Source organism: Pelecanus crispus, chromosome 6 (genome assembly GCF_030463565.1).
Source record: "Pelecanus crispus isolate bPelCri1 chromosome 6, bPelCri1.pri, whole genome shotgun sequence".
Taxonomy (NCBI): Eukaryota; Metazoa; Chordata; class Aves; order Pelecaniformes; family Pelecanidae; genus Pelecanus; species Pelecanus crispus.
In genome coordinates, this window is record NC_134648.1 from 2,915,297 (window position 1) to 2,942,413 (window position 27,117).

Consider the following 27,117-nt stretch of genomic DNA (forward strand, 5'->3'; position numbering starts at 1 on the left):
TCACTTATGGAGGTAAGCATCCAGCCATAGATCTCCGGATTTCTTTAGGGACCTGTGGAAAGAAAATGAAGAGAAGTTTGTCCTGTGAATCTTCCCTCCATTGTTTTGTACCTACAAAAACGCCTGCTACTGAATTTGAATATGAATCCTTAGGACAGCAAATGTCTTTCTGCAGAACAGCAGGTATAGCAAGAAGAGCTCTGTATTCTGCTCTTTAGAGAGAGAATAAAGAGACCAGTTTGAGACTTGGTGAGCAAGAACTTCACCTGATGCCCACTGTATTATCTGTAGTCCCTCTGGCCCTGGATAAACAGCAGAGAAGAATTGCCGGGGCTCACCACGTTGCACCTCTGAAGGAGTTTCCCCACTTCCCCCCAGGAATTCTCACGCAGAATTTCCCATCTGCATCAGCTCTGCGAATATTACGTGACAGATCTGAGCTGGTTTGGGCCCAAAAGTCCTCTGACAAACAGAATACAGTCTGGAGGCTGGAAATGTAGCTTTATATGGTTTAGGGGAGATGATCCTTCTATCGGGAGCATGTCCAGAGAAGGGCAATGAAGCTGGTGAAGGGTCTGGAGAATAAGTCTTATGAGGAGCGGCTGAGGGAACTGGGATTGTTTAGCCTGGAGAAGAGGAGGCTGAGGGGAGACTTTATCACTCTCTACAACAACCTGAAAGGAGGGTGTAGTGAGGTGGGGGTTGGTCTTTTCTCCCAAGTAACTAGCGATAGGATGAGAGGAAATGGCCTCAAGTTGTGTCAAGGGAGGTTTAGCTTGGATATTAGGAAAAATTTCTTTACTGAAAGAGTGGTCAAGCATTGGAAGAGGCTGCCCAGAGAGGCGGTGGAGTCCCCATCCCTGGAGGTGTTAAAAAAAATGGGTAGACGTGGCACTTTGGGCCATGGTGTAGTGGGCATGGGGGTGTTGGGTTGATGGTTGGAGTGATGATCTTAGAGGTCTTTTCCAATGTTAATGATTCTATTCTGGTTCTACTTTCATTAAAACATAATCCAGCCACCAAGCCAGGAAACATGAGATCAATTATTCCTCTCCCCTTAATTGGCTTAGTGGTGGACTTGGTAGTGTTATGTTAATGGTTGGACTGGATGATCTTAAAGGTCTTTTCCAACCTAAATGACTCTATGATTCTAATTGCTGAGATGGTTTCTGAGAACTTGTGTAGGGACATGGGCTCTGTATGGTGGGATGCTGGGTATCTCCCTCCCTGGGTCTCAGTGGTGCATGCATTTTCCTGTGCTAATTGGATAAGAGGACCAAAGGAGGTTTTGAACCAGTTTTCAGCCCTTCTGCATGTTGGGGCCAATCTGCTTTCATTTGCATTTGCTTAGAATGGTTTGAGAGTGGATATCCCTGGCCTGCAGAATACTTTCTCATGTTCCCTGTCATGAATTATTCCTCTTGGAGTAACTGAGACAGAAACGTTAACCCAGAGTCTGCCTGACAAGGACTATTAGACTAGGCTTCAACTATGTCTATAAGAAATAGCCCTTTGCTGCTGGCAGGGCTCAAATGGGAACCAGCACGGGCTGTAACCTGACTCATTCCCCTTTGATTCATCTCAGTTTTCAGCCTGAAGATATGCTGCCAGCTCCCGAAAGCAAGAGTCATCAGCTGTCAGAATAACATTTTAAAAGGTATTATAAAAAAGGTCCGTATTCGATCAGGTTAGTACCCATCTAAATGCTAAATATTCAGTACTTTGATAGCAGTGCTCTGGTCGCAGAAGCTGCTCTGGGGGACAGTTGCTTCTTCCCCCCCGATGTAGTGAAGCAGCTTCCCGTCTGTCGTCACCTGGCGTTAGTCCACTAAATCAGCGGAGCTGTGTCATTTCTGCTGTGGGTCAACATTGCCGCAGGTGTTCCTTGGACTGCGATAGGAAGGTTATTAACCTAGTGACACCAGATTACAACGCACCGACATGGTATTTCTGAAGGGTCTAGAGTGTCCTGAATTCTCTGTACTAGAAAGTATAGGATGTTCATGTAACAGTGAATTGCGGGCTGCAGATGATGCTAGAAGGACCTTACCCAACGATGTCTACGAATGCTTTTCCAAGAGGCTTCTCTTCATATTGGACTCCATACTTGGCACATAATGACTTCACCAAAGGTTTCACCTTCCAGAAATTGTGCCGTGGCATTGTTGGAAACAGGCTTGAATAGAGAAAGAGAAAACAAACCTGAGAAAACTCTAGGGACTAACCCCAAGGGATGGGCATCTCTATCTGCCTCCTCATTGGGGCTAATTATTAATGCCTTCTCCTCAAGCTGTACAAGCAGACAGAAGAAAGAGAGGCACAGAGAAGTATCCATGCTTTACAGTCTTCTGTTTCAAGGAGGCTTGTGAAAACTGAACGCATTCATTTCCCACCTCTGGAAGCTCATGGAACAGAGAAGCAGGTAAAGAAGAACTTGGGATCACGTTGCCCTGTGCTGTTCAATGGAGATTTCCTAAGCTGACTTCCATACCAGTCAGCCTTACCCTAAATGCTGTCTCTTTTACATTTTGTGTTGTCACTGGCAACAGACTGTCCATATGGCCCTGGTTTTAATATCTTTCCTGGAACTTGGTACCCAGTAGTGTACACAGTCCCACACAGCTGTCCCATGCTATAAAACACTGAAGTGCTTTTGGTCAGGGAGAGGAAATTTCTGAAATGGATACTCAATTCGAGTAGTTAGCTTAGGATATGAGTCCATAGCCATTGCAACTGGTAGATTCATACCGCTGACTCCTAATTAAACCCCAAATGAAAACTGTGAGAGTGAAAGCTGAAGTATTTTGGTAGCAAGAGAGAAAGATGCCATGCCTGTAGTAGAAGCGGACTAAGACCCCCAGTAGTCCGGGACTCTCTTTCCTTGGCATATGGTAGTGCTCTAAAGATCCTGCCCCATCCCACACATGTGCCTTTAGCAGGCTTTCCCTTGCCTCAAGTCCAGTGTTGTGACAACCTGGTAACGGCCAAATGATTCTGTGCCCATACTTACTGGTGCTCGATTTGAAAATTCAGGTGCCCGGTGAACCAGTCATTGAAAAAGGACTGCTCGATATTGCAAGTGGCTGCCACCTGTGAAGGCAAGAAAGCAGCTGCGGTGATTACTGAAGTCTCACCCTAAAATCAGAACGAAGCTTCTGTTGCCTGTGGCAGGGGCTGATACGTGTCTTATGGCACTACTGAGCTGTCAGAGTGCAGATGACTGCCATGTGGAGATAGCTGGTTGCAGCAAGGGGAGCTTTAATCCTCCTTCAGGGCTTACTGTCAACTACTGTGCTGACCGTGTCTCCATGGGCTGACTGATGCTAAAGGGGACAATATAAGGAGGCAGTTTGTGGACATTTGGGGACGAGTCACATAGCAGTCCGAGTCTAGACTCCAAAATCTCAGCCTTTCCCGTTGAAGATCAGATGGTTAACAACAGTACCAAGGTGGAAAAACAGGGGAGGAAAAATGCATGGATGCAGAAAGCCAGCTTTCCCCATCCCATCTAGTTATTGCCCAGTTTGCCTTAAGTGCAAGATCTGAATATTCTGGACATATTTCTTAGCTACTCTTGCTATTAATGACTGTAAAATTAGGTAGTCTTTCTTAAAATCCTCTTATGCTCTGAACTAAGCTGTGATTTCTGCATAGTAACCATAGGAGATACGCTGTCCTCATCCCTCCAAGATGCATCGTAAAACCACATCAGTGTCAAAGAGGCTTGTCTCCCTCTATCATACACGCATTCTCTCTCTCTTCCCCCATCTCTCTCCCTCTTTTGCCCCCCCCCCCCCCCCAACCTCTCTGTCTACAAATTCCAGTTGCATAAAGTGCTTAAGCAAAAGCTTAAGGTGAACATCTGAACACTCCCATGACTTCAGTCAATCTATTCACATGCTTAATTTAAAACAAATGCTTAGGTGCTTTCCTGAATACTGCTTTTAGCACTTTTTTTTTTTCTTTAGTGTTTTTAGCACAAAGGAGAGAAATTGACTGTCAGACTTTGAAAGCTCATCTTCAAGGCCGCATTAACAACTAGAAATACTAATTAACACATGAGATGATTTCTTCTCTCAGCTCAGTTATACCAAATTCATATGCCCAGTGTCAAAGTTGCTCTCATTGTTCTCTAGGTCTGAATAGGACTTGGACCACTGTATATAAAAGGTATCCTTTCAGCAGGGTGGATTTATCTGACCAGGCATTAAAAAGATGTAGAAGGCAGCTGTTTTTCATTTCAGTCCTTATTGCTGAAACATAAACTTCAAAAATATATAGAGCTCTCTCTTCAGCCTTGATTTTCATTGGGGCTCTTCTATTTGCTCATATGTCTATGCCAAAATAGACGACACAGGAAAGCCAAATCATGTTTCTTGAACCTGATACTCCCTCAAATCTGAAAGAACAAAATATAACCTTTTAACTGTCAAATTAATTACAGAAGTTTGGACTTCCATGTCTTGACTCAGCACTGCTGGCTCTGGAGAGAACATCTTGGAGGGATCATGGACAGAGACTGTATACTAGTACCTGGGGACAGTAGTAACCCATCTGCTCCTTGAGTAAATTTCTAACCTGTTTTGGGGTGAGTCAGGAGTATTCTTTCCCCTCCCGGTTACCTGAGAGCTAAGCCAGTCTCTGTGCTTCTCACAATCAATTTCCATTGGAATGTGATTCATCTGGGTGACCCACACAAACCAGTGACTCTCCAGAAACCTTCAAAAACAAACAGGCATAAAGTATTGCAATTTATGTTGCAGCCCAGGATATGAGGTGCGTAGAGTGGCGTTTACAGGGAGCAGCAGGAGACACAACGTGCAAAAAGAGTATTTCTCTGAGGTACGGAAGTAAACACCTCTCTTCCTATGGAAACCAGAGAGAATCACTTCTGTGATGAATTGCCCTTCCCCTCTTTATACCTCTGGGACTAAGGCAATTATGATTAAAACCGAGGACATCCTATGGGGCTATCCCTCTCCCTCTTCCTCAGAAGTGGCTTGATCTCTCATGCTACTTTTGCCTTTCAGTAAAGAAAGATGATCCAACTCCTTGAAAAAAACCAAGCCCCAATTTAGAAATTCTCAGAATTGTTTTCCACTTTCCTGTTGCTTTCTGGATATACATTAATTTCAAAATCCACCTGCCCATTGGTGTTAGCTTTCTGGGTGTCAAGCTTAGCACACTGGAGCTTCCAGCTTCCCTTTGCTCTCCCAGTACCTTTACCACAAGTCTCAACTGCACTGGGCTGGGTATTGCTTTAGAGCAGCTTTTTTTATTGCTTGTGGTATATAATAGCATTTTTAGCACCTGCGCAATAGTCTACAGAAATGCACTTTCTTCTCTTTATTTACCCAAAGTAGTTTCTCTATGCTGAGACTTAGATGTATGTTGACAAGGTAGCTGTCCAGAAGCATCCTTGTTCTAGTCTTTAGGCTTGTTTTCTGAAAGAGCAGATGATCTGAATTTGCAATTTTGCCTTTCTTCTTGCACTTTTAGCTTAATCAAAATACGAAAGTTTTGGAAATAATAGGTCGGTTGTCATAATTTTTTCAGCTTGATTTCAGACTGGCTGGGCACTTACACAAATGCATGTCTTTTGAATCTCCTGTTTTCCTTAGGTCCAAAGTGTTTTGAAACTATGAAAACTTAAGTCATGAAGGCTTTTGTACATCTGTTGCCATGCCTTTTTACTCAAAAAATGAAATTTTTTTAGAAAATGTTTTTCACTGTGATGAAATGTTTTCCTAAAACTAATGCCGACTGTGGGACTAAATGCCACCCTTTGGTATTAGCCAGAAGAGTTGCAGCTATTGCATGCAGCACAGAAATTAATGAATTAATGAAACAGGCCATGTGTCTTCCACACTGGGAGAAGTGGTGAGCCTTTCACTTATGAATTACCTTCCTGAATTACCTTCCTGAATTACCTTCCTAGTAAGCTGGAAAGAGGGTGATGTGAGGCACTCTGCAAGGGTTCAGCCTTGACCAAAGAGGAAAAAACGCATAAATGTGTTGGGATCGGGCAATGTGTGAGAACAGGGAATGAGGAAAGAAAGGAGAATCCTGGCTGAGCCATCACAAGTGCAGGGGAAGATGCTGAGCACCAGAACCATCTTTGCTGAGGGGAGGTAGAGTTGGAGACGTAAGAGGTAAGTGAAGCAGTGGGAATACCCAAGATAACACGCAGTGAGGTCAATGACTGCAGAGAACCTAAATAGGGAAGGCTTGTGAGGCAGAACAGAGCTGAGACTTGGTTTGTCTGGCACTGGAGGGAGGGGAGAGCAGTGGGGAGACCCTTTGTCTCCTACCTGACGAAAGTGAGGAGAGACAGGGATCCCAGAACGCCATAGAATGGGATGTATGTGATGAAGTAGCGCATGTAGTAGCTGAGGGCCCAGGCTAGGTCCTAGGGGAAGAGAGAAGACATTAGGCATCGCTTTGCCTATCTCATATAACGTGTCCTTGCTGGTAGGGACGCTGGGTAATTAATACAGCAAAGGTGCGATCCCTGCCCACTGGCGTCCCTCCTTACTCATGTGTGATTTCTTCCGAGCCAGCCGGACCCCATAAAGATGGAGGGAATGTTTCACTCACCGCCCAGAACCTGCGCCTGATCATGGTCGAGATGATTTGGATTTGGAAATACACAGGGATGAGCAGAGGCGGGAAGACTGCAAAGCAAAGGGAAATGTTTTGGCCATCAGAAGGGTGGAAAGGCATGTGGCATGAGAGTGAGCCAGTGATTTAGGAATGCTTCTAGGGAAAGTCTGCCTAGCACTGCTGAGAGAGGTGAGGTGCTGGTGATGGGGGGTGGTTGCCTTTCTGTGAAGAAAGGAGGCTCTGCTTCACACCCATTCATCTTGACTTATGGCAGAGCATTGACTGGCAGCATGCATTTTTTCCATGGACCCTCTCACACAGACGTTTATTTCCCAGTCTCAGTTGTTTGCCTTTCTTTACATGACCATGCTGGCAATGTTCGAGATGCTTGGATATCATTGAGAATATACTGAACTGCTTTTGGGACCTGCATACGGGGTGGTGGTCCTGAGGAAGGGAAGGATGAGTTGAGACTTAAGGAGTTCCTCTGCTGACGCAGTAGGGGCTGGAAAGGTCAACTGGCGCTCAGGGAAAAAGGAAGTGTGCAGGGCAGATACTCACTGAGGAAGAAGTACTCGTGCTGGTGGTTGTAAGGCAGGTACTTCAACTTCTTCTTGCCGTACTGCAGGACACAGAGGAGAAAGCTCAGGCTTGGATTATGATACTCACATGTAAGAGAAGATTCTCTGCAATACTTCTTTATTTATTGACTGGGGAGTTTTGACTAAATTCCCACACCAGTAAAGGTAAAGAGTGTTTTGGTTTGGTTAAATATCTTGACTTTGTAATTGTGCTAGGTGTAAATTCCTTTTTAAAGTCTTCTGGCTTGAAATTCAGATAATGTCTTTTTACTTGAGAGCCTGATGCCATTTTGATGCATTTCTCCACCTTCTGCCATGCCTGTGGCTGTGCTAAGAGCTGCCAGCATCTCCATCATTACCAATACAAATGCGATAGGCATAAAGTCTGACTTTTGGTAAATCACTACATGGGATGCCAGTGCAAGACAATGATCCTTGGGTAGTCTTCCATGCAAAATGTCCCAACCATTGATCCCTTTTGACTTCTGCAGCCATCAGCCCCCATGAACTCCTGCCATTAGCCAGGCCTTGTAAAAGCTTACTTTACCAGCAGTAAAGTACTTAGCTGTTACTATGGCACGTCACACAGACGTGCTTAAATCTATAATGTCATGTCACTAGTTTGACACGGAAGTGATAGGAAATGAGTGCTGTCATTGAGAGCTATTCTGCACCGATTCCTGTGTTACTATGGTCCACCTACAAAGAGCAGATGCAGTGAAGTTTCTCCAAACACAGGTTCGGACCTTGGGCTGTTGCATTTTTGCAGGTGCCCATTTCTTTTGAGTGAAAAGAGGGGACGAAGAGCACCTGGTCTCCTAAGCTCATCTCCTTAGTGAAATATCTAGAGCTATACAGAAGTGTCTTTTTTTGAGCTCCAGGAGTGTCCACACAAGGAGCTAATGCATGGAGAATCTGGATTCCTGTGAACTTGCATTTTTGCTTCCAGCATAGCAACTTCCCCATGAAGGTAAGTCTTGCAGCACCAATAAATCAGCCACATCATTGACTCTGGTCTGAGCTCTGAAAGGCCATGTGCTTAGCATCATCTGGAAAAGGATTATATAGAAGTGTGAAAGAGTATTGGGATAGACTGATGCTGGTATTTTGTAGGACGGAGACCCAGTTTTCCTTGCTGTCATAAATGTTTACATTCTTACTTTTCCCTGCAAGTGGTAGAACCACGGTCTGCTTTTAAAGCCAGTTATCAGGCACAAGATTTTCCAATGGGTGCTACCTGCGTATTTAAGACCGTGATACTGATTTACGTCTTCTAGATACTGGCTTTTTTATACCCAGGAGAAGGCTTTCATTTCAGTCATATATAAGAGCCCTTCTGCCTCTTGAAATTTCTATGTGTGCAAGACATTCTCTATACATGTCCATATACCAGCATGTACGTCCCCTACATGTGTCTGGAGTTACTTTCTCAGTAGTATAAAAGCTGGCTGAGAAACCATTAACTTTTTAATGTTGTATTCCCCTGTGTTATACTGGCTGCAGAAGTTTGTTTGTTTGTTTTCTTTGGTTTGTTTTTTGTTTTTAAAACTAGAAATCCTTGTTCCATTGTAAAAAAGACCAAGGATGGTACATGGTTTATGTCCTTTGTGTAGGTTTTTATACAATAGACAGTAAATATTTTGGCTCTACAGATTGAATTAAAATACCTTAACATAGCCTGTTATTTCATGTGCAGCATAACAGTACATAGTTAGTGTAAGAAAGTATTGCTTATGCAAGCAATATCCCCTCAACTGCATGGGAAAGGCTCCAGTGGAGAGGACCTTGTACAGGTTGTCTGGAGCACAGCTGGACTAATATTGGAAGATATTTTTTGTGGAAATGGAGGACCAGTTTTGAAATGTTCTTGATGGAGGAACACCATGTTTTCCCCTCATGTTGATATTTCAAGCCAGCAGGATGAAGTTTTCTTTAATAACTTTCTGCTCTCTTTCCAGTCCTATCTCGATTGCTTTTCCCAAGCTACCCCAAAACACATTTTCCTGTGGTCAATATAGGAAATGGATAGGGAATTATACAGTCAGTCTTGCTCTTCAGCCCAAGGTTTCGGAGGGTGTGATGGCTAAACTCCTGTCAGACAACATAGACAGATTAAATGCCTGGATGAAACATTTCCTTTTTTAGCATTCCTGGAAGTCTTGACTGTGTAAGTCATGTCTACCAATACTAGCCAACTCTTGGTTTTGCACAAGCATTCTCTGAAGCCCTTTAGGACAATGGTTTTCCCCATTTTACCCACTTTGCCTTACCTCAACAGGCTGTGTATCTCCGAGGACAAAAATATGCAGCATGTTCACATCTGGGTCCTTCTTGAATATGTTGGGCTTGGCATGGTGTTGGAAGTGACGATGGTTCCACCAGTTTGCAGAGGCACCCTGGGCAGGTACAAGAATACGGAGTTAATCCATGGAAAAGTACAGTTCCTCTAATGGTAGGATTACCCATTCATTTATATAAACTGGAACAGTGCAACTCTGATTATGGCCAAACTGTTACTTGCTTTTGAAATAGCAAGAAGCAGTAAGTGGCTGAGCTGCCAGTTGCTATGGGACTGCTGGTTTCAGAGGGGCGGTTTGCCCTCACTAAGGATCATCCATATTGAAAGAACAGGGAGTAAATATACTTTGAGCGAGTTGCATGCCATCATGTCTTCCCACATGTGAAGCTGTTATTAGCAGCAGAATCATGGAATCATAGCATCATTTAGGTTGGAAAAGACCCTTAGATCATCGAGTCAAACCATTAACCTAACGCTACCAAGTCCACCACTAAACCCCCTTGCTGCCTTATTGATTATTATACTGTTTTCCCTCTATTGCCTGTGCCTGTGAGGGACCAGACAAGACAAAGTAGGTTTGGGAGAATGGGCAAAGCTATGTCCTACCCCCTAGAAGTTCCTACTGCAGGTGGATGGTGAAATGCCTGGACTGCACTGGACCTTGCCTAGAAGTTCTGAATGCATCTTTGAATGGATGGGATGTAGCAGGATGGGACATTTGAGAAATACTATACCTTAGTGTGAAGGAGGTGGAAGGCATGGCAAAAATATGATGTTAAAATAGGGGGTTGTGCCATTTAATAAGCTTTGTCCTCAGCTGCTATAAATTGGTGCAGTTGCACTGAAGCTTGTGGAACTACTGTGTTCTCTAACAGCTATGGTTACGCTCTTATCTCTTCTGCACAACTGCTCCATGTGCAACAGTCACTAACTTCTCCTCTGTGCATCTGCTCACTGTAGAAAGGCTTAGAGCTGCAGTTTCCTACTTGACATAGTCAAAGTGACTGCAGCTGTTTCCGCAGTGCCCTGGGTCCATAATGTCCTTTACCTTCAGGTGTCCAATGACAAACTTGTGGACGATGTGGTTCCAGGAAGACTTCTTAAAGACAGAGAGGTGTCCAAAATCATGTTGCAGCCACCCTGCCTGGGCCTGGGATGAAGGGAAATAAAGTAGTTAGAAAGCTGTTTGAAATCAAAGTTAAGCACAAAAGGAAATGGAGATAGAAGGCAAGATGTGAGTGTGAGGAAGAGGGGGAATTAATTGAAGTGAGAAAGTGAAGATCTCTGTTTTCATTCTGGAGGGGAACATAGAATCATAGACTCATTCAGGTTGCAAAAGACCCTTAAGATCATTGAGTCCAACTGTAAACCTAACACTACCAAGTCCACCAACATGTGGAAGCAAAGGCCAAAGAGGTGAGGAAAATATGTGAGCCACAATCAGCAGTGGGTAGGGGTGGCTCCACAGTGGCAGTTATGTGGTGAATATTTTTCGCTGGTATGAATGTTTTGCACTGGTAATTAAGCTAATATGAAAAGTTCAGCACATGCTGGCCTTATCCTGAGTGATTTGCGTAGCCAGTGTGCTCTGTGCCTACTACTTCTCACCTGGGAAGTTGTAAGGATGCAGGCGAGGATGAGAGTTGTGATCCAGCCAGTACCGAAGTATGAAACCATTAACCAAGCCAAAACTTCCATTGCAATAATATGGCCCAAGTAAAGAGAGAAGAACAAAGGATTTGCTCTGAACAAGTTCATGTCCTCTGCTGTCTTCCTCAGGGTCCGGAAGTCCTCCACCAGCTGGGACTGCAAAATAGACATGCAGGACACAGTATGCAGCTTATAAGTAAGTCTGAATGTGTCTGAGGAAGGAAGGCCAAGTTCCATACTAAGGACCCTGGTTGTGTCTTGCATTGGTTGGCTCCTCCAGAAGTAAGGAAGGACCTGCCTCCATATTCACACTGTATTATAGCTTTTCGTAGCACTTTCCTATGAATAAACATCCTGGCTGGTCTGAGCCCACGTCCTGACATTTTGGACCTTCAGCTAGGAGAGTAATTCAAGCTGCTGCTGTGAATCAGCGGCACTACCTGGCTCTGTTGAGAGTTACATCAGCTGATGACTCTCGTCTGAATGAGCTTTACAAATGGTAAAGAGGTAGCTGAAGAAGGAGATAATTCAGTCCTATTACTTATGCATAATTCCAGAGCTCAGATGATGAGCACCCAATATCAGAGCACCCATCGTCTATTTAATATGTGGGTCAGCTACTGCGCAATCATTCATGAAGAGCATTCCCAGGTTAATATGGGTTAGCGTCATCTCTTCTATTGTGAGTGATACAGATATATCATAATCATGGCCAGTCACAAACAACGGGACAGGATTGAGTTTCTGAGCTAGTCATGCCAGGCACTGTGCCTGAATAATGAATGAACGGACTGTCTGGGAGGGACACAGAGCTGCCCTGAGGATGTGCAGTGGGTAGAAAAGGTACTTGCTGGGTTGGTGCTCCTTAGGCACAGCCACCAAAATGAGGCGTCTGGTTCACCTCACCCATAGGTACCTACTGCTCGTGCCACAAACATGGCTGCTCTCCAGAGCTTTGCTGGTACTGGGCTCAGCAGGATCAGCCAGTTTGAGTCTCAAAGAGGTATTTCCCTGGGAGTTTATCTGTGAAAGGGAGCTGCAGAGCAAAGAGTGAAAGAGAGTCAAGTCTTGTTGAGGTGGTGAGCAACTTGTTTGGAAGTCTTTTCAGACTTCTTTGCCCACTCCTCTCCTTCCCTGGTAACAGGCAAGCGACGACGTGTTTTAAAGCTTCATCACCAGGGAAGAAATAGCAGAAGAGACACCAGTCACAAGAGCTGGTGCACATTTCCCAGTCCACATGCCTCAGTTCCCATTTCCCTTCAGTATGGGATCAATCCACCCCGGGCACCTGGAATGGGCTGCTGGAAATCAGCTGTCGGTGGCTCTATGGGAAAGGAAAGGCTTGTACAGCCAGTCGGAATGTGTCGCCTCCTGCCCACACACATTTTAATCTATACTGGGATGTGCACGTTGCTACGTGGAGATGTTCAGTCGCTGAGCACTTTTCTCCCTCTCTGGAGCTGCCTGTAGTGAAGAAACCTTTATAATCTGCCTGCCTCTGACCTGGAGGACATCCCAAGAGGAAAAAAAATGGTGGAATATACCCATCATAAACCCCAGCTCAGAAACAAATACTCACGTTTTTATCTCGGTCCTGGCTAGGTTCTCCTGGAGAAAGCTCTCCAATAAGTAATGGCTTGAGAAACTTTTGCACCAAGGTGGGATTGATGTGGAAGGCCTGGAATGCATCCTGCAGCGGAAATACGAGTAACTGTGTGAGATCCAGGAGTAAGGTGTTGCTTTCTACTCATTGTGTCATTCCTGTCCACCTCCAGCACTGTTCTCTGCAGTTGTCCCCCCATGTTACCATGAAAGAAGGGTGCTAGACTAACTTCCGTCTCCGTGATCACTGTTCGGTGCAGTACTTCTACTAGAGGCTGATGAATTTGCTTATCTAATAGGAAGTAAATGGTGAGATCTGGGATGCTATCCAGACATATGGTGAAAGGCACCTCAAGAAATTTTTTCTAAGCAACTAAATACCTAAATCCTGTTAACTCCCTTAGAAGGTAGGCAGAGGGGAATTTGTGCAAATCCGCACTAGGATATAAATACCCTTTGAAAGTCGGCTGCCTGGAGGCAATTCAAGAGAGGGGGTGACTGTGGTGACTGAACCTGGACATGACTGCAGATACAAAAAATAGTACTGGATGTTCTGGCCAGACCTGTAGATCCCAGCACTAACACAGCCGAGTAAAAAGTGGTGACTCTTCATTTTGGAGACTGCCTTTCTCTTTTTGTTCTGTAAGATGAGTAACTAAATGCTACCTTAACTCTTCTTTATTCTACAACCATATTCTAGATATATAGGCAATCCTATCTCCATGCAAGTCCAAGTAAAATGTCTTAGAAAGGAATCAAAAACTTGTATACCAGAACTTTAAGCAATTGCTTTAAAGTGCTTGCTATCAAACTTCACACTGGCTAAGACCCCATTCAAAAAAGCACTTACACCAAAAAGCAACTTTATTAATTACTCTGAAATATGCTATGGCGTTTAACAGTCTTGAAGAACTGATAGTTATCAATACATGTGATAAGACTTCTTGTCATTTCTACTGTGCTGTGGTATATGGCTGCTTGTCCCTATAAGAGGCCCATTAATCTTTTGTGAGACTGCTTGCATATTTTCTATTCACTACATGCCTTGAACGTTGGGTATGTTTTACTGGTGTCTCTCAAACGTGATAATAGACATAAATACCTTGTTAAGTTTCAGCAGCACAATCTAATTGAGGGACGAAACTTGTGAAATAAATCCTATCCCATATACTCCTGAGGCTGGGAAAGCAGGAAGCCCAGCTGGAATAATATTTTTCTTACATATTTTCCAGACAACTTCTAGTATGGAAGGACAATGCCTTGTTTGTAGAGTCTTTTTCATCCTGGCATTCTTGAGTTTGCCTGGCTCTTCTTTTTCTGTACTCCCTCCCCTTTCCACACGTTTTGTCTACCTATGTTCTGCAGATACCTGATGGGAGCATGATGCATCTGCTGCTAGTTGTAAGATCTTGCACACCCCTCCTGTCACCTGGCATTGCTTGAATTTTAACCACGCAGATAGCAGTAGGAACAGAAAGTTAACAAAAGTCAGAAACTCTTGCTTTGTCCTTGCCCTTTTCTTGCTGCACAGAACTGGAGTTAACTCTAGAAAATCACCTAGGTGAGCTGTAAAGATGTAACTACATGAAGTGCTAAGACTGGTACAGAAAAAACAGTAAAAAATAGAAGTCAGGAGTACCATGCTTTAGCCTTTCCACTTTTGTCCCATTGCCTAACAATAGTAGGAACCAACTAAAATCTCACTTCTGGCTCCAAACATAAAGGGCAGGCTGGAAAGTGCTCACTGTGTCCAGCTGACCCTTCTGGGAGTTGAGCTCCATCAAAAGTCTATCTCTGGTGTTCAAAAATACCAGCCAACAATCTGGGTCACAAAGTCCACCAAAATCAATAGAAACTTTCACCTGATTCCAAGACTTTGGATTGAGCTTCAAAATAATATTCTGACCATAGAAGTTTTGCTGTGGGAGGCATAGAAGGAGGGAGTGTGAAAGCTGACCTGAGCCATTTAACTTGAAGTTAAAGAAATGATGTATGAGAAGTTAGAGATGTAGCATTGGCGGGGCGGGGGGAGAGGCCAGCTAGCTGCAGGTGCAGGAGAGAAATAAAACTCTGTGGAACGATTTAAAGATTATAAAAGCCATAAAATGCCACAGGCTATGGGGGAAGAAGTAAGGAGGAGGGAAAAAAAAGTCATATCAATGGGGGAGGTAGATCAAAATGCCAGAAATGAAACTGAGGTGCGCTGCTTCTGTAAAGCACCAGAATTTCCCAGTTACTCTCAGCTCAGCTTTCACGCCAGTACCGAAGTGCCCAAACTACTCCCTTTTGTAACCAATGTCAGGGACAAAGTGATTCCTGTTACCACAGGGGGAAGTTCGGATCAAATTGCCCAGGTGGACTCATGAAAACCGCATCACTGGCAAAACTTACCCCAGCATGAGTGAGACCAGTGCTTTTTGACTGCACTGGGTTAGCCGCTGGTGTTACTTTAGTGGTGCCAAAATGAAGGTAAAACTCTAGGGTCAGCAAAGCTGTTACTACAGCCCTGTGCTGCAGGCAGTTTGGAGTTTCCCATGCAAAGAAATACTTGTCCTGAATCACCACCTCCCTCCTCTACTTACTTTTCAATTGCTTTGCAATAATTTATGCACACTTCATCCTCTCTGGTGTTATCCTCACAGCCCAGCTGAGGTTAAGAAATACTGTCCTCTCCCTTCTACAGAGGGGACGATACACTAAAGGACTGACTCGCCCGAGGTTACAACTGGTAGCAGACCAGCCTTAAGCCTTTTTTACTAGTGCTTCAGTTATTGTAGCATTTTCAGCTCTTGGACCCATAAATGTGTCACTGAAATGTTAAGTCTGGTTGCTAGCTTCCTTCCCTGGTACAATTTGCAGGTGATGTGAAAGATGAGGGAAGAGCAGAATGAGTGGGGAGGTGAATAGCTGACTGTACCTGCTGCAAGGTTTTGCAATTTGGGGTGAAAAAAGGGGAAGAAGGGGAAAGAGGGAGAGGGTGAACACATAAGAAGCATTAAAGACCATTGACTCAATATTATTTAAACTAATGGGAAAAACCCCCTCTTTGGAGGTCTGACTGGGTACCACCTGATCACCGTGCTGGAGAGCTCGCTGATTTGGGTTGTGTTAATTGGGGGGTGACTCAGAGGAGCAGCTTCTGCCTGACCACCTAGAAGGTGTTTTTGTCTACCTGGGGCTTCCCTGCCAGTAGCCTATCTGTTTTCTAAACATGCTTATAAATGCTCTGTCATCACTTTTCCAGGGAGAGTTCTCCTCCACCTCTGAACTTAATAGCCTCACTTCTTTCTGGATGGGATGAAAAGGAAAGGCTGGAACTGGTCAGAAATGCAATCATGCATGTCAAAACACAGTTGTCGCTCACAGCGACACTACCTGTCTTCCACTTCACTGCTATCGCAAGCCTCTGCCATGAAGAAAATACTGGCAGCAGGAAAGTTTTACCTTCACTGAGAAGTAATACACATACATGTCACTGGCATATGTAGAGAATGAGCTTTTTCAGTATAGCATAACATCTCCTGAATACTCTTACCATCATCAGACAGAAAGCTGCAGTGACAGAAGGTTTGCTTTTTTATTAGCTATATCTCATGCATCTCCTTTACTAATAGGTCCCAAATGTAAGATACTACCTGAATTTTGGAATTGTCCTCAGTTCTGTACTAGAGGAGATAAAAAGCAAAAGGCAAAAGAGAGTCTCTGGGAAGTACCGTGTGATATTTACACCTGACCCCCCAACTTTGTGGTCTACTGGCCAAATAAGCTGAAGTGTCTTATGGGAAGTGGCCAAGTGAGAGTTACTCCAGCTGCTTTTGGTGAAAAAAGCTTCATATTATTGAGGTATGAACTGTACCTGAGCATTTGAAGTGCTTAGTATAGTCAGTACAAGGATGTTCTTTCACATCCTTGAACATCTCTGAAACAGAGAGACTGCAAGGTGCCCTTGCATACTCTTGCCTTCATTTTCTGAAGGCAACTGTGCATGATGTGATACCAGAACAGGTTGTCCCAGACTAGTATGCTGTCTCAGCACGTTAAAGTATGGCCTAAAAATGAATGAATGCTCAGTGTTGTTAATACCTGTAGGGGAAATTGGAGTGTAAGCTAGCCTGGGTGCTCCTAACCTGACTGGCATGAGCTGAGCATGCTGAACGTAACAGCTGTCATGGAAGCTTCTCAGTTAGCTGTCTTGTGAGCATCCTGAGATGAATTAGCTGACACATCACCAAGCAGGGCATCTTTAGAGTGGCCCGACATAGATGTGGCATTCAGTGGGTCTGTCAGCAGGCATGATCATCTAGAGGCTCCTCTAGAGGACTGGTCCTCTACATGGTGGACACACATAATCCTCTAGAGGACTGGTCCTCTACATGGTGGACACACATAATCCTCTAGAGGACTGGTCCTCTACATGGTGGACACACATAATCCTCTAGAGGACTGGTCCTCTACATGGTGGATACACATAATCCTCTAGAGGATTGGTCCAAGATAAATGGAGAAGATGCTGAGGTTCCTCTGGTGCATGTTTGCGGGACTGGACGTCCTAACTACATGGGGTGCTAAGGAGAATCTGAGAAAGATGGGAGCCATGTAAGCACTAGGAATGTAAGCATGTTAAACTGAATTTTTATCATTGCTTTTTCCTCCTCCTAAACTCTTCCACTTGTGACATCTTGCAACACGGAATGAAACTTGTTAGTTAAACCTTGACAGGGTCAAGGCTAAGGCTTTCTCACCCTGAACGAGAGAGCTATTTTGCGGCAGTAAACTGTTGCTCACCACAGGGAAGCTGGAAACCAGATGCCAATTCTGCTTTAGTGCCTAGAGCGGTGATGAACAATTTCAGAGCATTCCTACGGCCATGCCTTCATGGACCGTGCTCCGAGCACAGCGGGATGCAGTGTACCCCGGGGAGGTGGGAGGAGGACCAGCAGTAGTAGAATCACAAACCTGTGTTTCAGTCTCCCCTGAAAAGATTCGAGACAATTGCAACAGCAGATGCTTTTTGCTTTCTAGTGGAGATACTGGAGTTAAATTCTTGGGGATAGGAGTCAAACTCCTCTGGTTTCAGCAGGCCTGTGTTTAAACAGCTGAAAGCAAAACCTGGCCCATCTTTTTGATGGAGAAAGCTATTCATTCAGAGGATTTGTTGGAAGGGGACAGGAACACCAAAACGCATCTCAGTGCTTCAAGGAAAAGAATGGAAAATAACCACAGACCACAGGCAAATGGAGCCTGAAGGAAAGGAAAGTTTTAGTGATTATTGCCAATTAATTCTGCCACACACAGAGCCTCCGTCTTGCTAAGGTGTTAAGAGCTGTGGGAGACGAACAGTTAATGTTACAGCTTGGATTCTCCTGCTGCTTACCATGCACATATTCGGAAAAGCTCTGAGGCAGTTTAAATTTTATTAACTATGGACTAATGCCCTGGGGGGAGAACATGCTCTCTGGATGCACTTCTGAAGAAGGTGGCTTTGAGGGAAACTGCAGACAACAATCTCTGAGGCAATTTGTTCTTTTTTCAAGGGATTTTTTTTGTTTGGTTGGTTTTTCTTCGGGGTTGTTTTTTTTTTTTTTTTTAAAGTTGCTGAAACATGAGAGGTAGCTGAAACCAGCTATGAAGTGCAGGAGCAGCTGTAGCAGCAGCAAACAGTTTGGTTTTTTTTTTTTTTCCTTTTTCTGTAGAAACCTGTAACTAAATTCTCGAGAGAATTCTCTCCTGGGGAAAAAAAAAAAAAAAAAAAAGCTAAAAAGCTCCTTGTTTTAAAGCCTCAAGCTCACCCTCCTCACAGAAGCAACTTTGAAACCCAGACTGGCCTCTCGTTAACCCTTTCTTGTGCTTGGCTGCTGTGACTCTGCATGTCACCAGCGACACACCGAAGAGGGGAAGACTTGGGACACTTTGCTCATGAATTCAGAGCTCCAGGCACGGCACAAACAAGACACAAAGACAAAACAGCAGGACTTAAGCAGAGCCCAGCCATCCCTACCAACCAATCTTCCAGCTGCTGCCAATCGCCCCGGCTCAAGGGGGGGGGGGGGGGTTGATGGCCAAGGAGTTGCATCAATTTGGACCAAGCTTTTCGCTCGCAGCTAAAAGCAGCGGAAGAGCCCGCGCTGGGTGCGCAGGGAGCTGGGGAGAGGAGAGCCGAGCGCTGGCTGCACACAAGCTGGCTCGCTCCTCAGGAACAGCGGGAAGGCAACGACCTGGCAGAGGCTGCTGGTGGGAGCCGGGAGGCAGCAGCGTGGCTGTCCCTGCGCGGGTCCTTACCGTGGCATCTTCGCCGGCGCAGTGGCTGATCACGCGTTGGCCCCCCGGGTGTCTGTTTGCCCACTGGGTGACATTATAAACCTTTCGCTCTATCACCAGCCACTTGTCGGTCCTCAGGTTGTGCTTCTGGATCTCCTCCCAGGTGTAGAAGCGGATCTGCGCCTCCGGCTCCCCCGACTCCCCTCCTTTCTCGCCCCCTTTCCCCATGGGGCCGCTGGCTTCTTTGTCTTCTTGCCAAAAGGAGCGGGGGGGGACCCGTCCCTGCGCTTCGCAGGGATGCGCCGGAGGGGAAGAGCGTTTCTTGCGGGATTTAACTCAGCTGATCCCCTGTCCTCTCCCTTTGCCTTCGCTCATGTCCTCCCTTCTCTTTGTCTCCCTCGCTGCCTGTCCCTTGCAACCTCTCCTCCCCGTCGCTTGCTCGGAAGTGCCCCCTAGCCTGGTTTTTCCCCCGTACTGATGCACTTTTTCCTCGCACATAGCCCGGGTTTGTGGCAAGCTCGGCCCCTTCCACCCCCTGCCACCCGCCCAGCATCCTCCCCCCCAGCATCCTCCCCCTGCTCCCAGCATCCTTCCCCCCCCCCCCCCCCAGCATCCTCCCCCCGCTCCCAGCATCCTCCCCCCCCCAGCATCCTCCTCCATTCAGTACCGGTGAGGTTTCCACAGGGATCAGCAGAGCTCCTGCACCAATCCCGGGCCTCCCGCCGCCGAGCCGCTCCCTGCCATTGGCCCTGCGCGATCTTGCGAAGGGAGAAGCCGGCTGCCGGCCAGCCCGGCCGGGGGGGCCGTGGGACGGGAGCTGCGGGCATCCCCTCTTCGCCTCTTTCGCATTTTCTTTTCCTCGGGATTTTGGCTCCTGCCTTAAAAAGCTCCCCCCACCTTCCCCTCGCCCCCCCTCTTCCCCTCTCCCTTTTTTCCTTCCCGAGATTTTCACCTTACTTCCTAGCGCGGGGCTTAGAAAGGAGATTGCGGTGTTCTGCCTGAAATTAGCGCCAGTTTTTGCTCTGTTTTGTCGTGCTGAATTACCGACTCAATGGCTGTCAGGCTTAACACTTCCCCTTTGTCACGGAGCGAGCTGCTCGACAGCAGGCTCAGCCAGAGACCTGCTCAGGGCGATGCTTTTACGAACAGGTGGGACAGTGCCATCTTTTCTTTGCTGTAGGGCACTTCATAATAAAATAATTAACGCAAGGTGTGGCGGTGCAAGGGCAAAACCAACGGAAGAGCTTTTGCACTGCTGTCTTTCTCACGTCTGAAGGTGGCTGGCCACTCTCCAGGGCAAGGCAGCCGTGACCCACAGCTTTCCTGGTGAGCGATACCTTTTCTTGTGACCGTTTTGCATTAATAAATGGAAGGCTTATTAATCCTTTCTGTAGAGGCACTGGCTGTTCCTAAGCAGATTTCATATACAAACGTTTTAGGGTACAGACTGCACTCCCTAAGTTACAGCATTCTGTTGCATGATCAGATCTGAGGATTGGAGCAACGCTGGCTTCTTGTGTCTCAGACATTTATTTGTCTCATCTTATAGCACTGTGTTCTGACCTGGTCTGGAAAAGCAGGGGAAGCAGCCCACATGGTCAACCAGCCAATGTTTTAATTCACGATGCTTATTCGCTCTCCAGCCAATTACGGTATCTTGTTGCCGAAGGATAGCATAGGACAAGAGACCACCTCCTTCGGTGAAAGCAAGATGTGCCTCCAGTCCTGCTGCTGTTGCGCTTCTGTCCAGCCCCAGCCATAGTTTAGAGCAGGCACAAACAAGGGTGCTCTGTTTTTCCCTGCTGCTATTAGCCTGAAGGAGCTGACAGCAGTGAATATCTAAAAAATTCGTGCTCCTCTCCTTTTCTCTACCCATGCTCCCTACACAGGCAGTAGGAATGGAGACTGAAGTGAAAGAATGTGCATCGCTTCCATACCAGCGAGGATGACTTTGTGCTGCCTTCGTGCCAAGGCATGCTATCGGTTTCTTCTGTTTCTGCCTGGTCTTATTGCTGCACAAGGACTTCAGCCTATTAAACAGTCTTTTCCTGTGGTGTGGGGTGACGAAAGTCAGAAATGAAAGGAATGCTTTCCTAAGACTTGCTAGTTTTTATTTAGTTTGGTTCAAAATAGACCTCTGACAAGGATTAATAATAAATGTCAGCAAGACACTACATTAAGGTGGACCTGAATCTCCTTGCTTGCGATGTGGGCAAGTTTTACCAGGATGCTTTCTGTGCTGAGTTCTTTGAATTTCAGGATTTTAATCCTGTAGGCGTGTCTGCATAACATGTTGGATGCTTTAACCTTTGTAGTGCTAAGGGTGTTCCCTCTCTAGCCTGCCTTTCCCTTGTAACCACGCACCTGGAGGCTGCTGTCGTGGTGCTTTTACTGGGGTACTCAAGAGCCCTTATCCTCAGGGCCTTGCACAGATGCGTTCTGATGGGTTGTTCTGTCTGTTATGTCTGCTTTCTCCTAAAAATTGATTACCACGGGTAAGTGAATCATCCTTTCTTAACCTATTTTTTTTACTCTTTGCCTTGTAGCTTTTAGTTTGTAACTTTACAGCCTACTGGATAACACAGTACAGAAATAATTTACATGTCCAATGAATATTACTCAGCAATGTACATGCACAAAGCATTACGTGCGCATAGAGCGTGCAACTCCTGCACCTCATCGCGTGTACTCCAGCCACTGCTAACATCATCTCAGGCAGGAGCAACCGGTAACGAGTTTAAGTGGGTTTTGATAAAAACTGTATTGTTACTGTTGGAAAACTGCGCTGTGGAGTCCCTGTTCCACTGGAGAGGATGTCCTGAAGAGGACAATTGTCTGGAAGACCCCATTGCTTCTGTTCCTGGGCTGGGCATCGGGAAGATGGTTTTCCTTCTCTCTTTTTTCCTCTCTTTCTCTCCTTGTTTTGGTCATGGGTTTTTTGGTTTGGTTTGGTTTGATTTGTTTGGTTATTTTGTTTTGGGTTGGGTTTTTTGTTTTTTTTTTTTTTTCCCCCTAAAATAGCTTTGAGGTCCATGCATGCCATAAATTGTGGATTCAGCTAAAAAAAATAATTTGCATATAAGCCTGTCTTGGCTTTCTTTGTGCACCATCCTTCGCAAAATCATCCTATAAGCAAAATGAATCCATGTCGGTTTATAGGAAGAAACCTTGCCAGCAAATCATTTATCTGTTCAGTCTGGAGGGTTTGGGGCTTGGTGATGTGAAATGTTGAGCAGCCGCATTGACTGAGCGGTGCAGTAATGACTTCTATACCAATTACCGCGTCCTGAAAGACAAGCGTATGTAAGACCACCTGACAGAGTACACAGGAATTTAGTGGTAAAGTTTTACTTAACTCCAAATGCAATGAAGTGAGAAATTATATCTAAAAAAACATAAACCCTTAGCAGCAATGAAAGGCATGGGCCCTTGTCATGAACATACATCCCTGCCCTTTTTTTTTTTACCCAGATCATCACTTCTCCGCCTTTTGCATTCTGTAGACCTTTTTATAAGAAAGCACAATCAAGGAAGGTGAACAGAAGGTAGATAACATGGCAGAATATGTTTAATTTAGGTGCAATTCTGAGACGCCTTTATTTTTTCTTTGATCCTGTTGCATGATGTATCTATTGATACTCTGCTTCTCTGCTTCTACGTATAGTGTCATTTTGCTATGCATTATTTGAATTTTCAGGCTGCAGCTCTGAAGCAAGGATTCTAACTATGAAAGTCAGGGTCTTCTAAGCTTTGTTTGTTAAGAAATACTGTAGTACTGGTGTCAGTCATTGTGCTGGTCTGGTGGAGGAGAAAGAGGAGAGCGCTGCTTTCAGCTCTGGGATTCCACGTGTAGAAGAAAATGCCAAGGGAAATCAGGCTGGCTGTCAAATCTGTATTGACTAGCTCCACACGGCAATAAATTGCTGCTTTGATTTGTTATCCCCTAAAGATTTCCCAGTGAGAGATCCATGTTTAGTGGATTTAAACTTATGCGCTATAGATCTTTCCCAGTCATCTTTGTGGAACCCCTACGCAGTGGTTCACGGACTCCAAGCAGCCTGCAGACCTCAGTTTGAAAATCATTGCATATAAAGATCTATTACTGCTTTTTAGCTGTAACTTATAGCATATCTGTTGGATTATGTGAATTACTTCAACATTGCCACTTCTGGTAGCAGTTCAGAACAAAGACCCAGCAGCATCACTCACTCTGTTGCTTCTGCAGAGTAAAATCTCGTACAACTACAAATTGGTGAATCTTAATGACTTTCCTGTTAATAGCAGCTGAAGATCTGGTTCTCTCAATCCAGTGACTGTGCTGAGAGGGACAGTAGCTCTGCTTTGAGTCAGGAGGTTGTACTGTAGCCCTCCAGAGGTCCTTTGCAAACTATTTTACATTCTAATTCTATATAGAAGATTGCAAAGCTGAAGAACATAGAGATGTCTAAGAAGATGGAGAGGGCCACTGGGCAACATGGAAAAAGGAATAAGAAAACATACTACAATTTATTATCTTAGGGTATATTTCTTCAAGCTTCACTAATGATACTTTACTGTTAGACAGTAGGAGGGATCCAGTACAAAGCCAGATTTTTTGAAAGGAATTTAATTTGCAAATTCATGAAATATTTTTCCTTGTTCAGTGTCCTAACTGAAGGTTGTGTCCTCTATGTCCAAAACGTGATTCAAAGCCATGACTTCTTTTGACTAGTAGAGATAAAGATACATATTATTGGTAACTCACAGTATTATCTGACAGTCGTAGTCCATCAGGTGACTGCTCCACGAAAGGAATGTATTAGTGTTATTGAAATCGGTCATTATTTTGTATACAAAAAACTTTAGCGGTCAGTCCACGGAAGTTCATACTTCAGAGCTGATAACTTTAAGCAGTGGATAATCTATGCAGGGCTGGCCACATATGCAAGCGCTGGGCTGGAATGGTATATTTGCCTGAGCATGCCCTCCCTCCTGAGAAATGAACTGGTAAGGAGGTGGGTATATTTTGGAATCGGCTCTTGTACCTGTTAGATGGGCATAGACGTAAAGTCTGCACACAGAATTCCTCAGGTGGATATTTCACATAGACAATTGTGTAATAACTTAATGACGAGTCATTGAAAGGTGCCTATCAAAAAACCTATCATCTTCTTGCAGCACAGCCTGTCAAGGCTTTACGCGGCACTTGTTCTAGGTTTCGTTTGGCTCCTGGGGCACAAACCAGCCACGGCAATGAGAGGAGAACAGACTCTCTTCTGTGGCCAAGTAGGTGAAAGGCTGCCTTTGCTGCATGGTGTAGCTTTAGTGGCACAAAGAGCTTGTGTAAGGGACCTAAAAGCCCTGAGTTTAATCGGGTAGTCATGAGACGGGGCGGGTAGAAAGGTGAGAAACACGACAGGAAAGAAAGCATGGAAAAGGGGATATAGAGAAGTGCAAAGCGGAAGAGTTTTTGTAGGGGGCACACACAGAAGGGGTATGCCTGCTCTTCAGGGTAATGTAGAAATACCTAAGGTAATAAGCAAGTGAAAGACATCTTGCTGCGTTAGTCTGGAATGGGGAAAAAGCAGCACAAATTTATAGTTCAGGTATCTTTACACTGTGTCATGCATTGATCTGTTAATGTAAAGGAAACCAAGACCCTGAGGGAAGCGTTTTAAAAATGTAGTAGAAATCACAATTTTTGTGTTTGTCATCTCATCCCTTTATCGAGTTTTATGTAGAAGTTGGTAAGATCAGATAAGATTCTTTTAATCTGCCTTTTAGAAAGGATTAGAGTCTCCATTAATTCCTGGAGGATGACTTTGATGGCAGCACCCAGCCTGACACCGGCACATGGAAATGCACTGCAGCTGTGCAGTAGTCCTCATGGATGTGGGGAAAATCCTCCTTTTTCCCGAGTTTAGAAAGCATGAGACCCATCACTGGCCATTGGGTAAGGCCGGATGGCTCCATGGCAGGTGGTGGGAAAAGGAGGCGGCGGGAGAGAGCAGTGAGCAAGGCGTGCATGGGAGGGACATGGAGCAGGGATGTGAAGGGTAAAGGCAGAAAGTGGGAACTGAGGATATTGGGAGAAAAACAGAGTGAAGATCAGCTTCAGCTGCATCTTTAGACTTTTAGCTACTTTTGGTTACTCTGCCAAGGAAAAATACATGTCAGGAGAGAAAGGACACCAGGCTTTCCCTCCCTTTCGCTAGAAGGAAAGGCTGAGGAGCTCTGAACTTGGGTTGAGATGGGTGAACAATAAATCCAAACGTAGTGGGAAACAACTAAATGACATCCTGACTGGGCTGGGGAAAGGGGTGCTGGAGCATGGAGCCTGAGGTGAGGGAACCCAACCGTTAGGTAGGGATGCTGTTGCAGCATCACTTTAATAACAAAAGTAAACTTCTCCTCCTTCCCTTAAGGGCAGGCCCAAACTCTTCCTTCTTTCTGTCTCTCCCCTGAAACAAATTTCTAGTGTTTGAGAAGCAATCAGTTAATGGCTCTGAGGGGAAAACCTCCATGTCCATCACTGTACACAACAGATGGGTGCATGGAGGATGATGTGGTTCTGCATGTCATCAAGATATATGATTCTGCACCAAAGGGAGCTGATTCAAGCAGAAAGACACCCAAGGCACTGAAGTAATGAGCAGCAATTTATCCAAAGGTAAGCAATAATTACTGTGTATTTCACTGGATGAAGACTGGATCCTTGGCTTGGGCTTTCAGGATGGAGTATTCTTCCCCTGAAGAAAGAAATGTAATAATCAGTTCCATGAGGATATCATGGCTCTTCTAAAGAAGATACCAAAAAAAAAAAAAAAAAAAATCACAAAATTACTTGCTTATTGGAGTGGAAGTACCCCTGTAGAGTGGAAATACCAGAACCAATTGATTTTTAGTCTAGGAGAGACCTGTAAAACAAACCCCCAAAAATATTTTTTAAGTCAATATATATTGATTTTTAATCTAGGAGAGACCTGTAAAACAAACCCAAATAAATATTTTTTAAGTCAAAACCAGACAAATTAAACTTTTAAGGCTCAAATTTTTAATAGTTAAGCAGAATATATGCTAAGAATATTAATGCATTATCTTCAAGAAACTGCACCTTATTTGAGCATCTCGAAACTTAGGTGTACCCATGAGGAAAGCTCCATTTGCCTTTATCAAGAGAAAAGAAAGACCTTTTTTCTCACGTTAATATTTTAAAATGGGATCCCAGGCTACAATAAAATATCTCAAACTCCTTTCTGTCTGGAAAGTAGCTTGGGAATAGTGCTTCCATTTTCAAACCCATTTAGGCATCTTACACTATGTTGTTCTTAGGTCAATATGAAGCCCTCAGGAAGGTTGGCTTGTTAATAATACTGTTTCTGGGTGATAGTGCTCCCAGTTCAGAGTTTAAATGTCCCTTACTAATCCATCTGACTCTACTGTCTCCTCATTGCCTTTTGTTCGTCTGCCAGCCACCAAGAAAGTTTTTAAGAGCAGGTATTTATACAGCACTTAGTAAAACAGGGCTGTGACCAAGGCTTTTAGGTATTAAAATATGAAATTAATAAATAATAATTAGAAAGGAGAGTGATAGTTTCATACCAAACTTGGCAGTCTCTTACCACCGTTGGAGTCCTGCTGTGTTTCCACATCAGTCCTGGTAGAACCATTTTATTGCCATCTGGGTCCTTGAGATTCCTTACTGGACAAAATGTTGTTTGTGTAAATGTATTTGTTAACGTGGGTGTTTAGTTACAGTTGCATGAAGACTGGGGGTGTGGGAGTTTCAGGATGAAACATGGGTATACAATACGCAATGTTGAAGTGCAAGGAACACCCCGCCCTAAGATTTTCCACCGTTGATTAACATGTTCTGAGTCTATCTGCAATTTTTTAGGATACCAAAAAAAAAAAAAAATCACGAAATTACTTGCTTATTGGAGTGGAGGTACCCCTGTAGAGTGGAAATACCAGAACCAATTGATTTTTAGTCTAGGAGAGACCTGTAAAACAAAACCCAATAAATATTTTTTAAGTCAAAACCAGACAAATTAAACTTTTAAGGCTCAAAATTTTAATAGTTAAGCAGAATATATGCTAAGAATATTAATGCATTATCTTCAAGTCAAGGCTACATGCTTTTCT

The 27,117-nt window shown here is 44.6% G+C and overlaps 1 protein-coding gene and 1 long non-coding RNA gene across 2 annotated transcripts; one reads left to right on the forward strand and one right to left on the reverse strand.

Annotated features, from left to right (window-relative positions):
- FADS2 (fatty acid desaturase 2) lies at positions 1-19,221 on the reverse strand. The gene is made up of 12 exons (XM_009481285.2): positions 19,015-19,221; positions 12,713-12,823; positions 11,092-11,289; positions 10,532-10,633; positions 9,455-9,580; positions 7,165-7,225; positions 6,598-6,674; positions 6,312-6,409; positions 4,623-4,719; positions 3,011-3,090; positions 2,051-2,176; positions 1-52 (listed from the first exon to the last, which is right to left on the reverse strand). Exons 1-12 carry the CDS (start codon positions 19,219-19,221, stop codon positions 1-3), a joined length of 1,335 nt encoding a protein of 444 aa, XP_009479560.2.
- On the forward strand, positions 9,530-25,641 carry LOC142593777 (uncharacterized). The gene is made up of 3 exons (XR_012831134.1): positions 9,530-9,636; positions 11,263-11,329; positions 25,451-25,641. It is a non-coding gene; the product is annotated as an uncharacterized LOC142593777 (long non-coding RNA).
- Positions 25,642-27,117: the final 1,476 nt, after the last annotated feature.

Bases quoted from the DNA above. Each gene is read 5' to 3' on its own strand.
- FADS2 (XM_009481285.2), bottom strand. From the start codon at position 19,221: ATGGGGAAAGGGGGCGAGAAAGGAGGGGAGTCGGGGGAGCCGGAGGCG. The intron at 3,091-4,622 runs GTAACCGGGAGG...TTGCCTTCACAG, and splicing joins GAGACTGGCTTAGCTCTCAG to GTGGCAGCCACTTGCAATAT. The intron at 53-2,050 runs GTAAGGTCCTTC...TTCTTTCCACAG, and splicing joins GCATTCGTAGACATCGTTGG to GTCCCTAAAGAAATCCGGAG.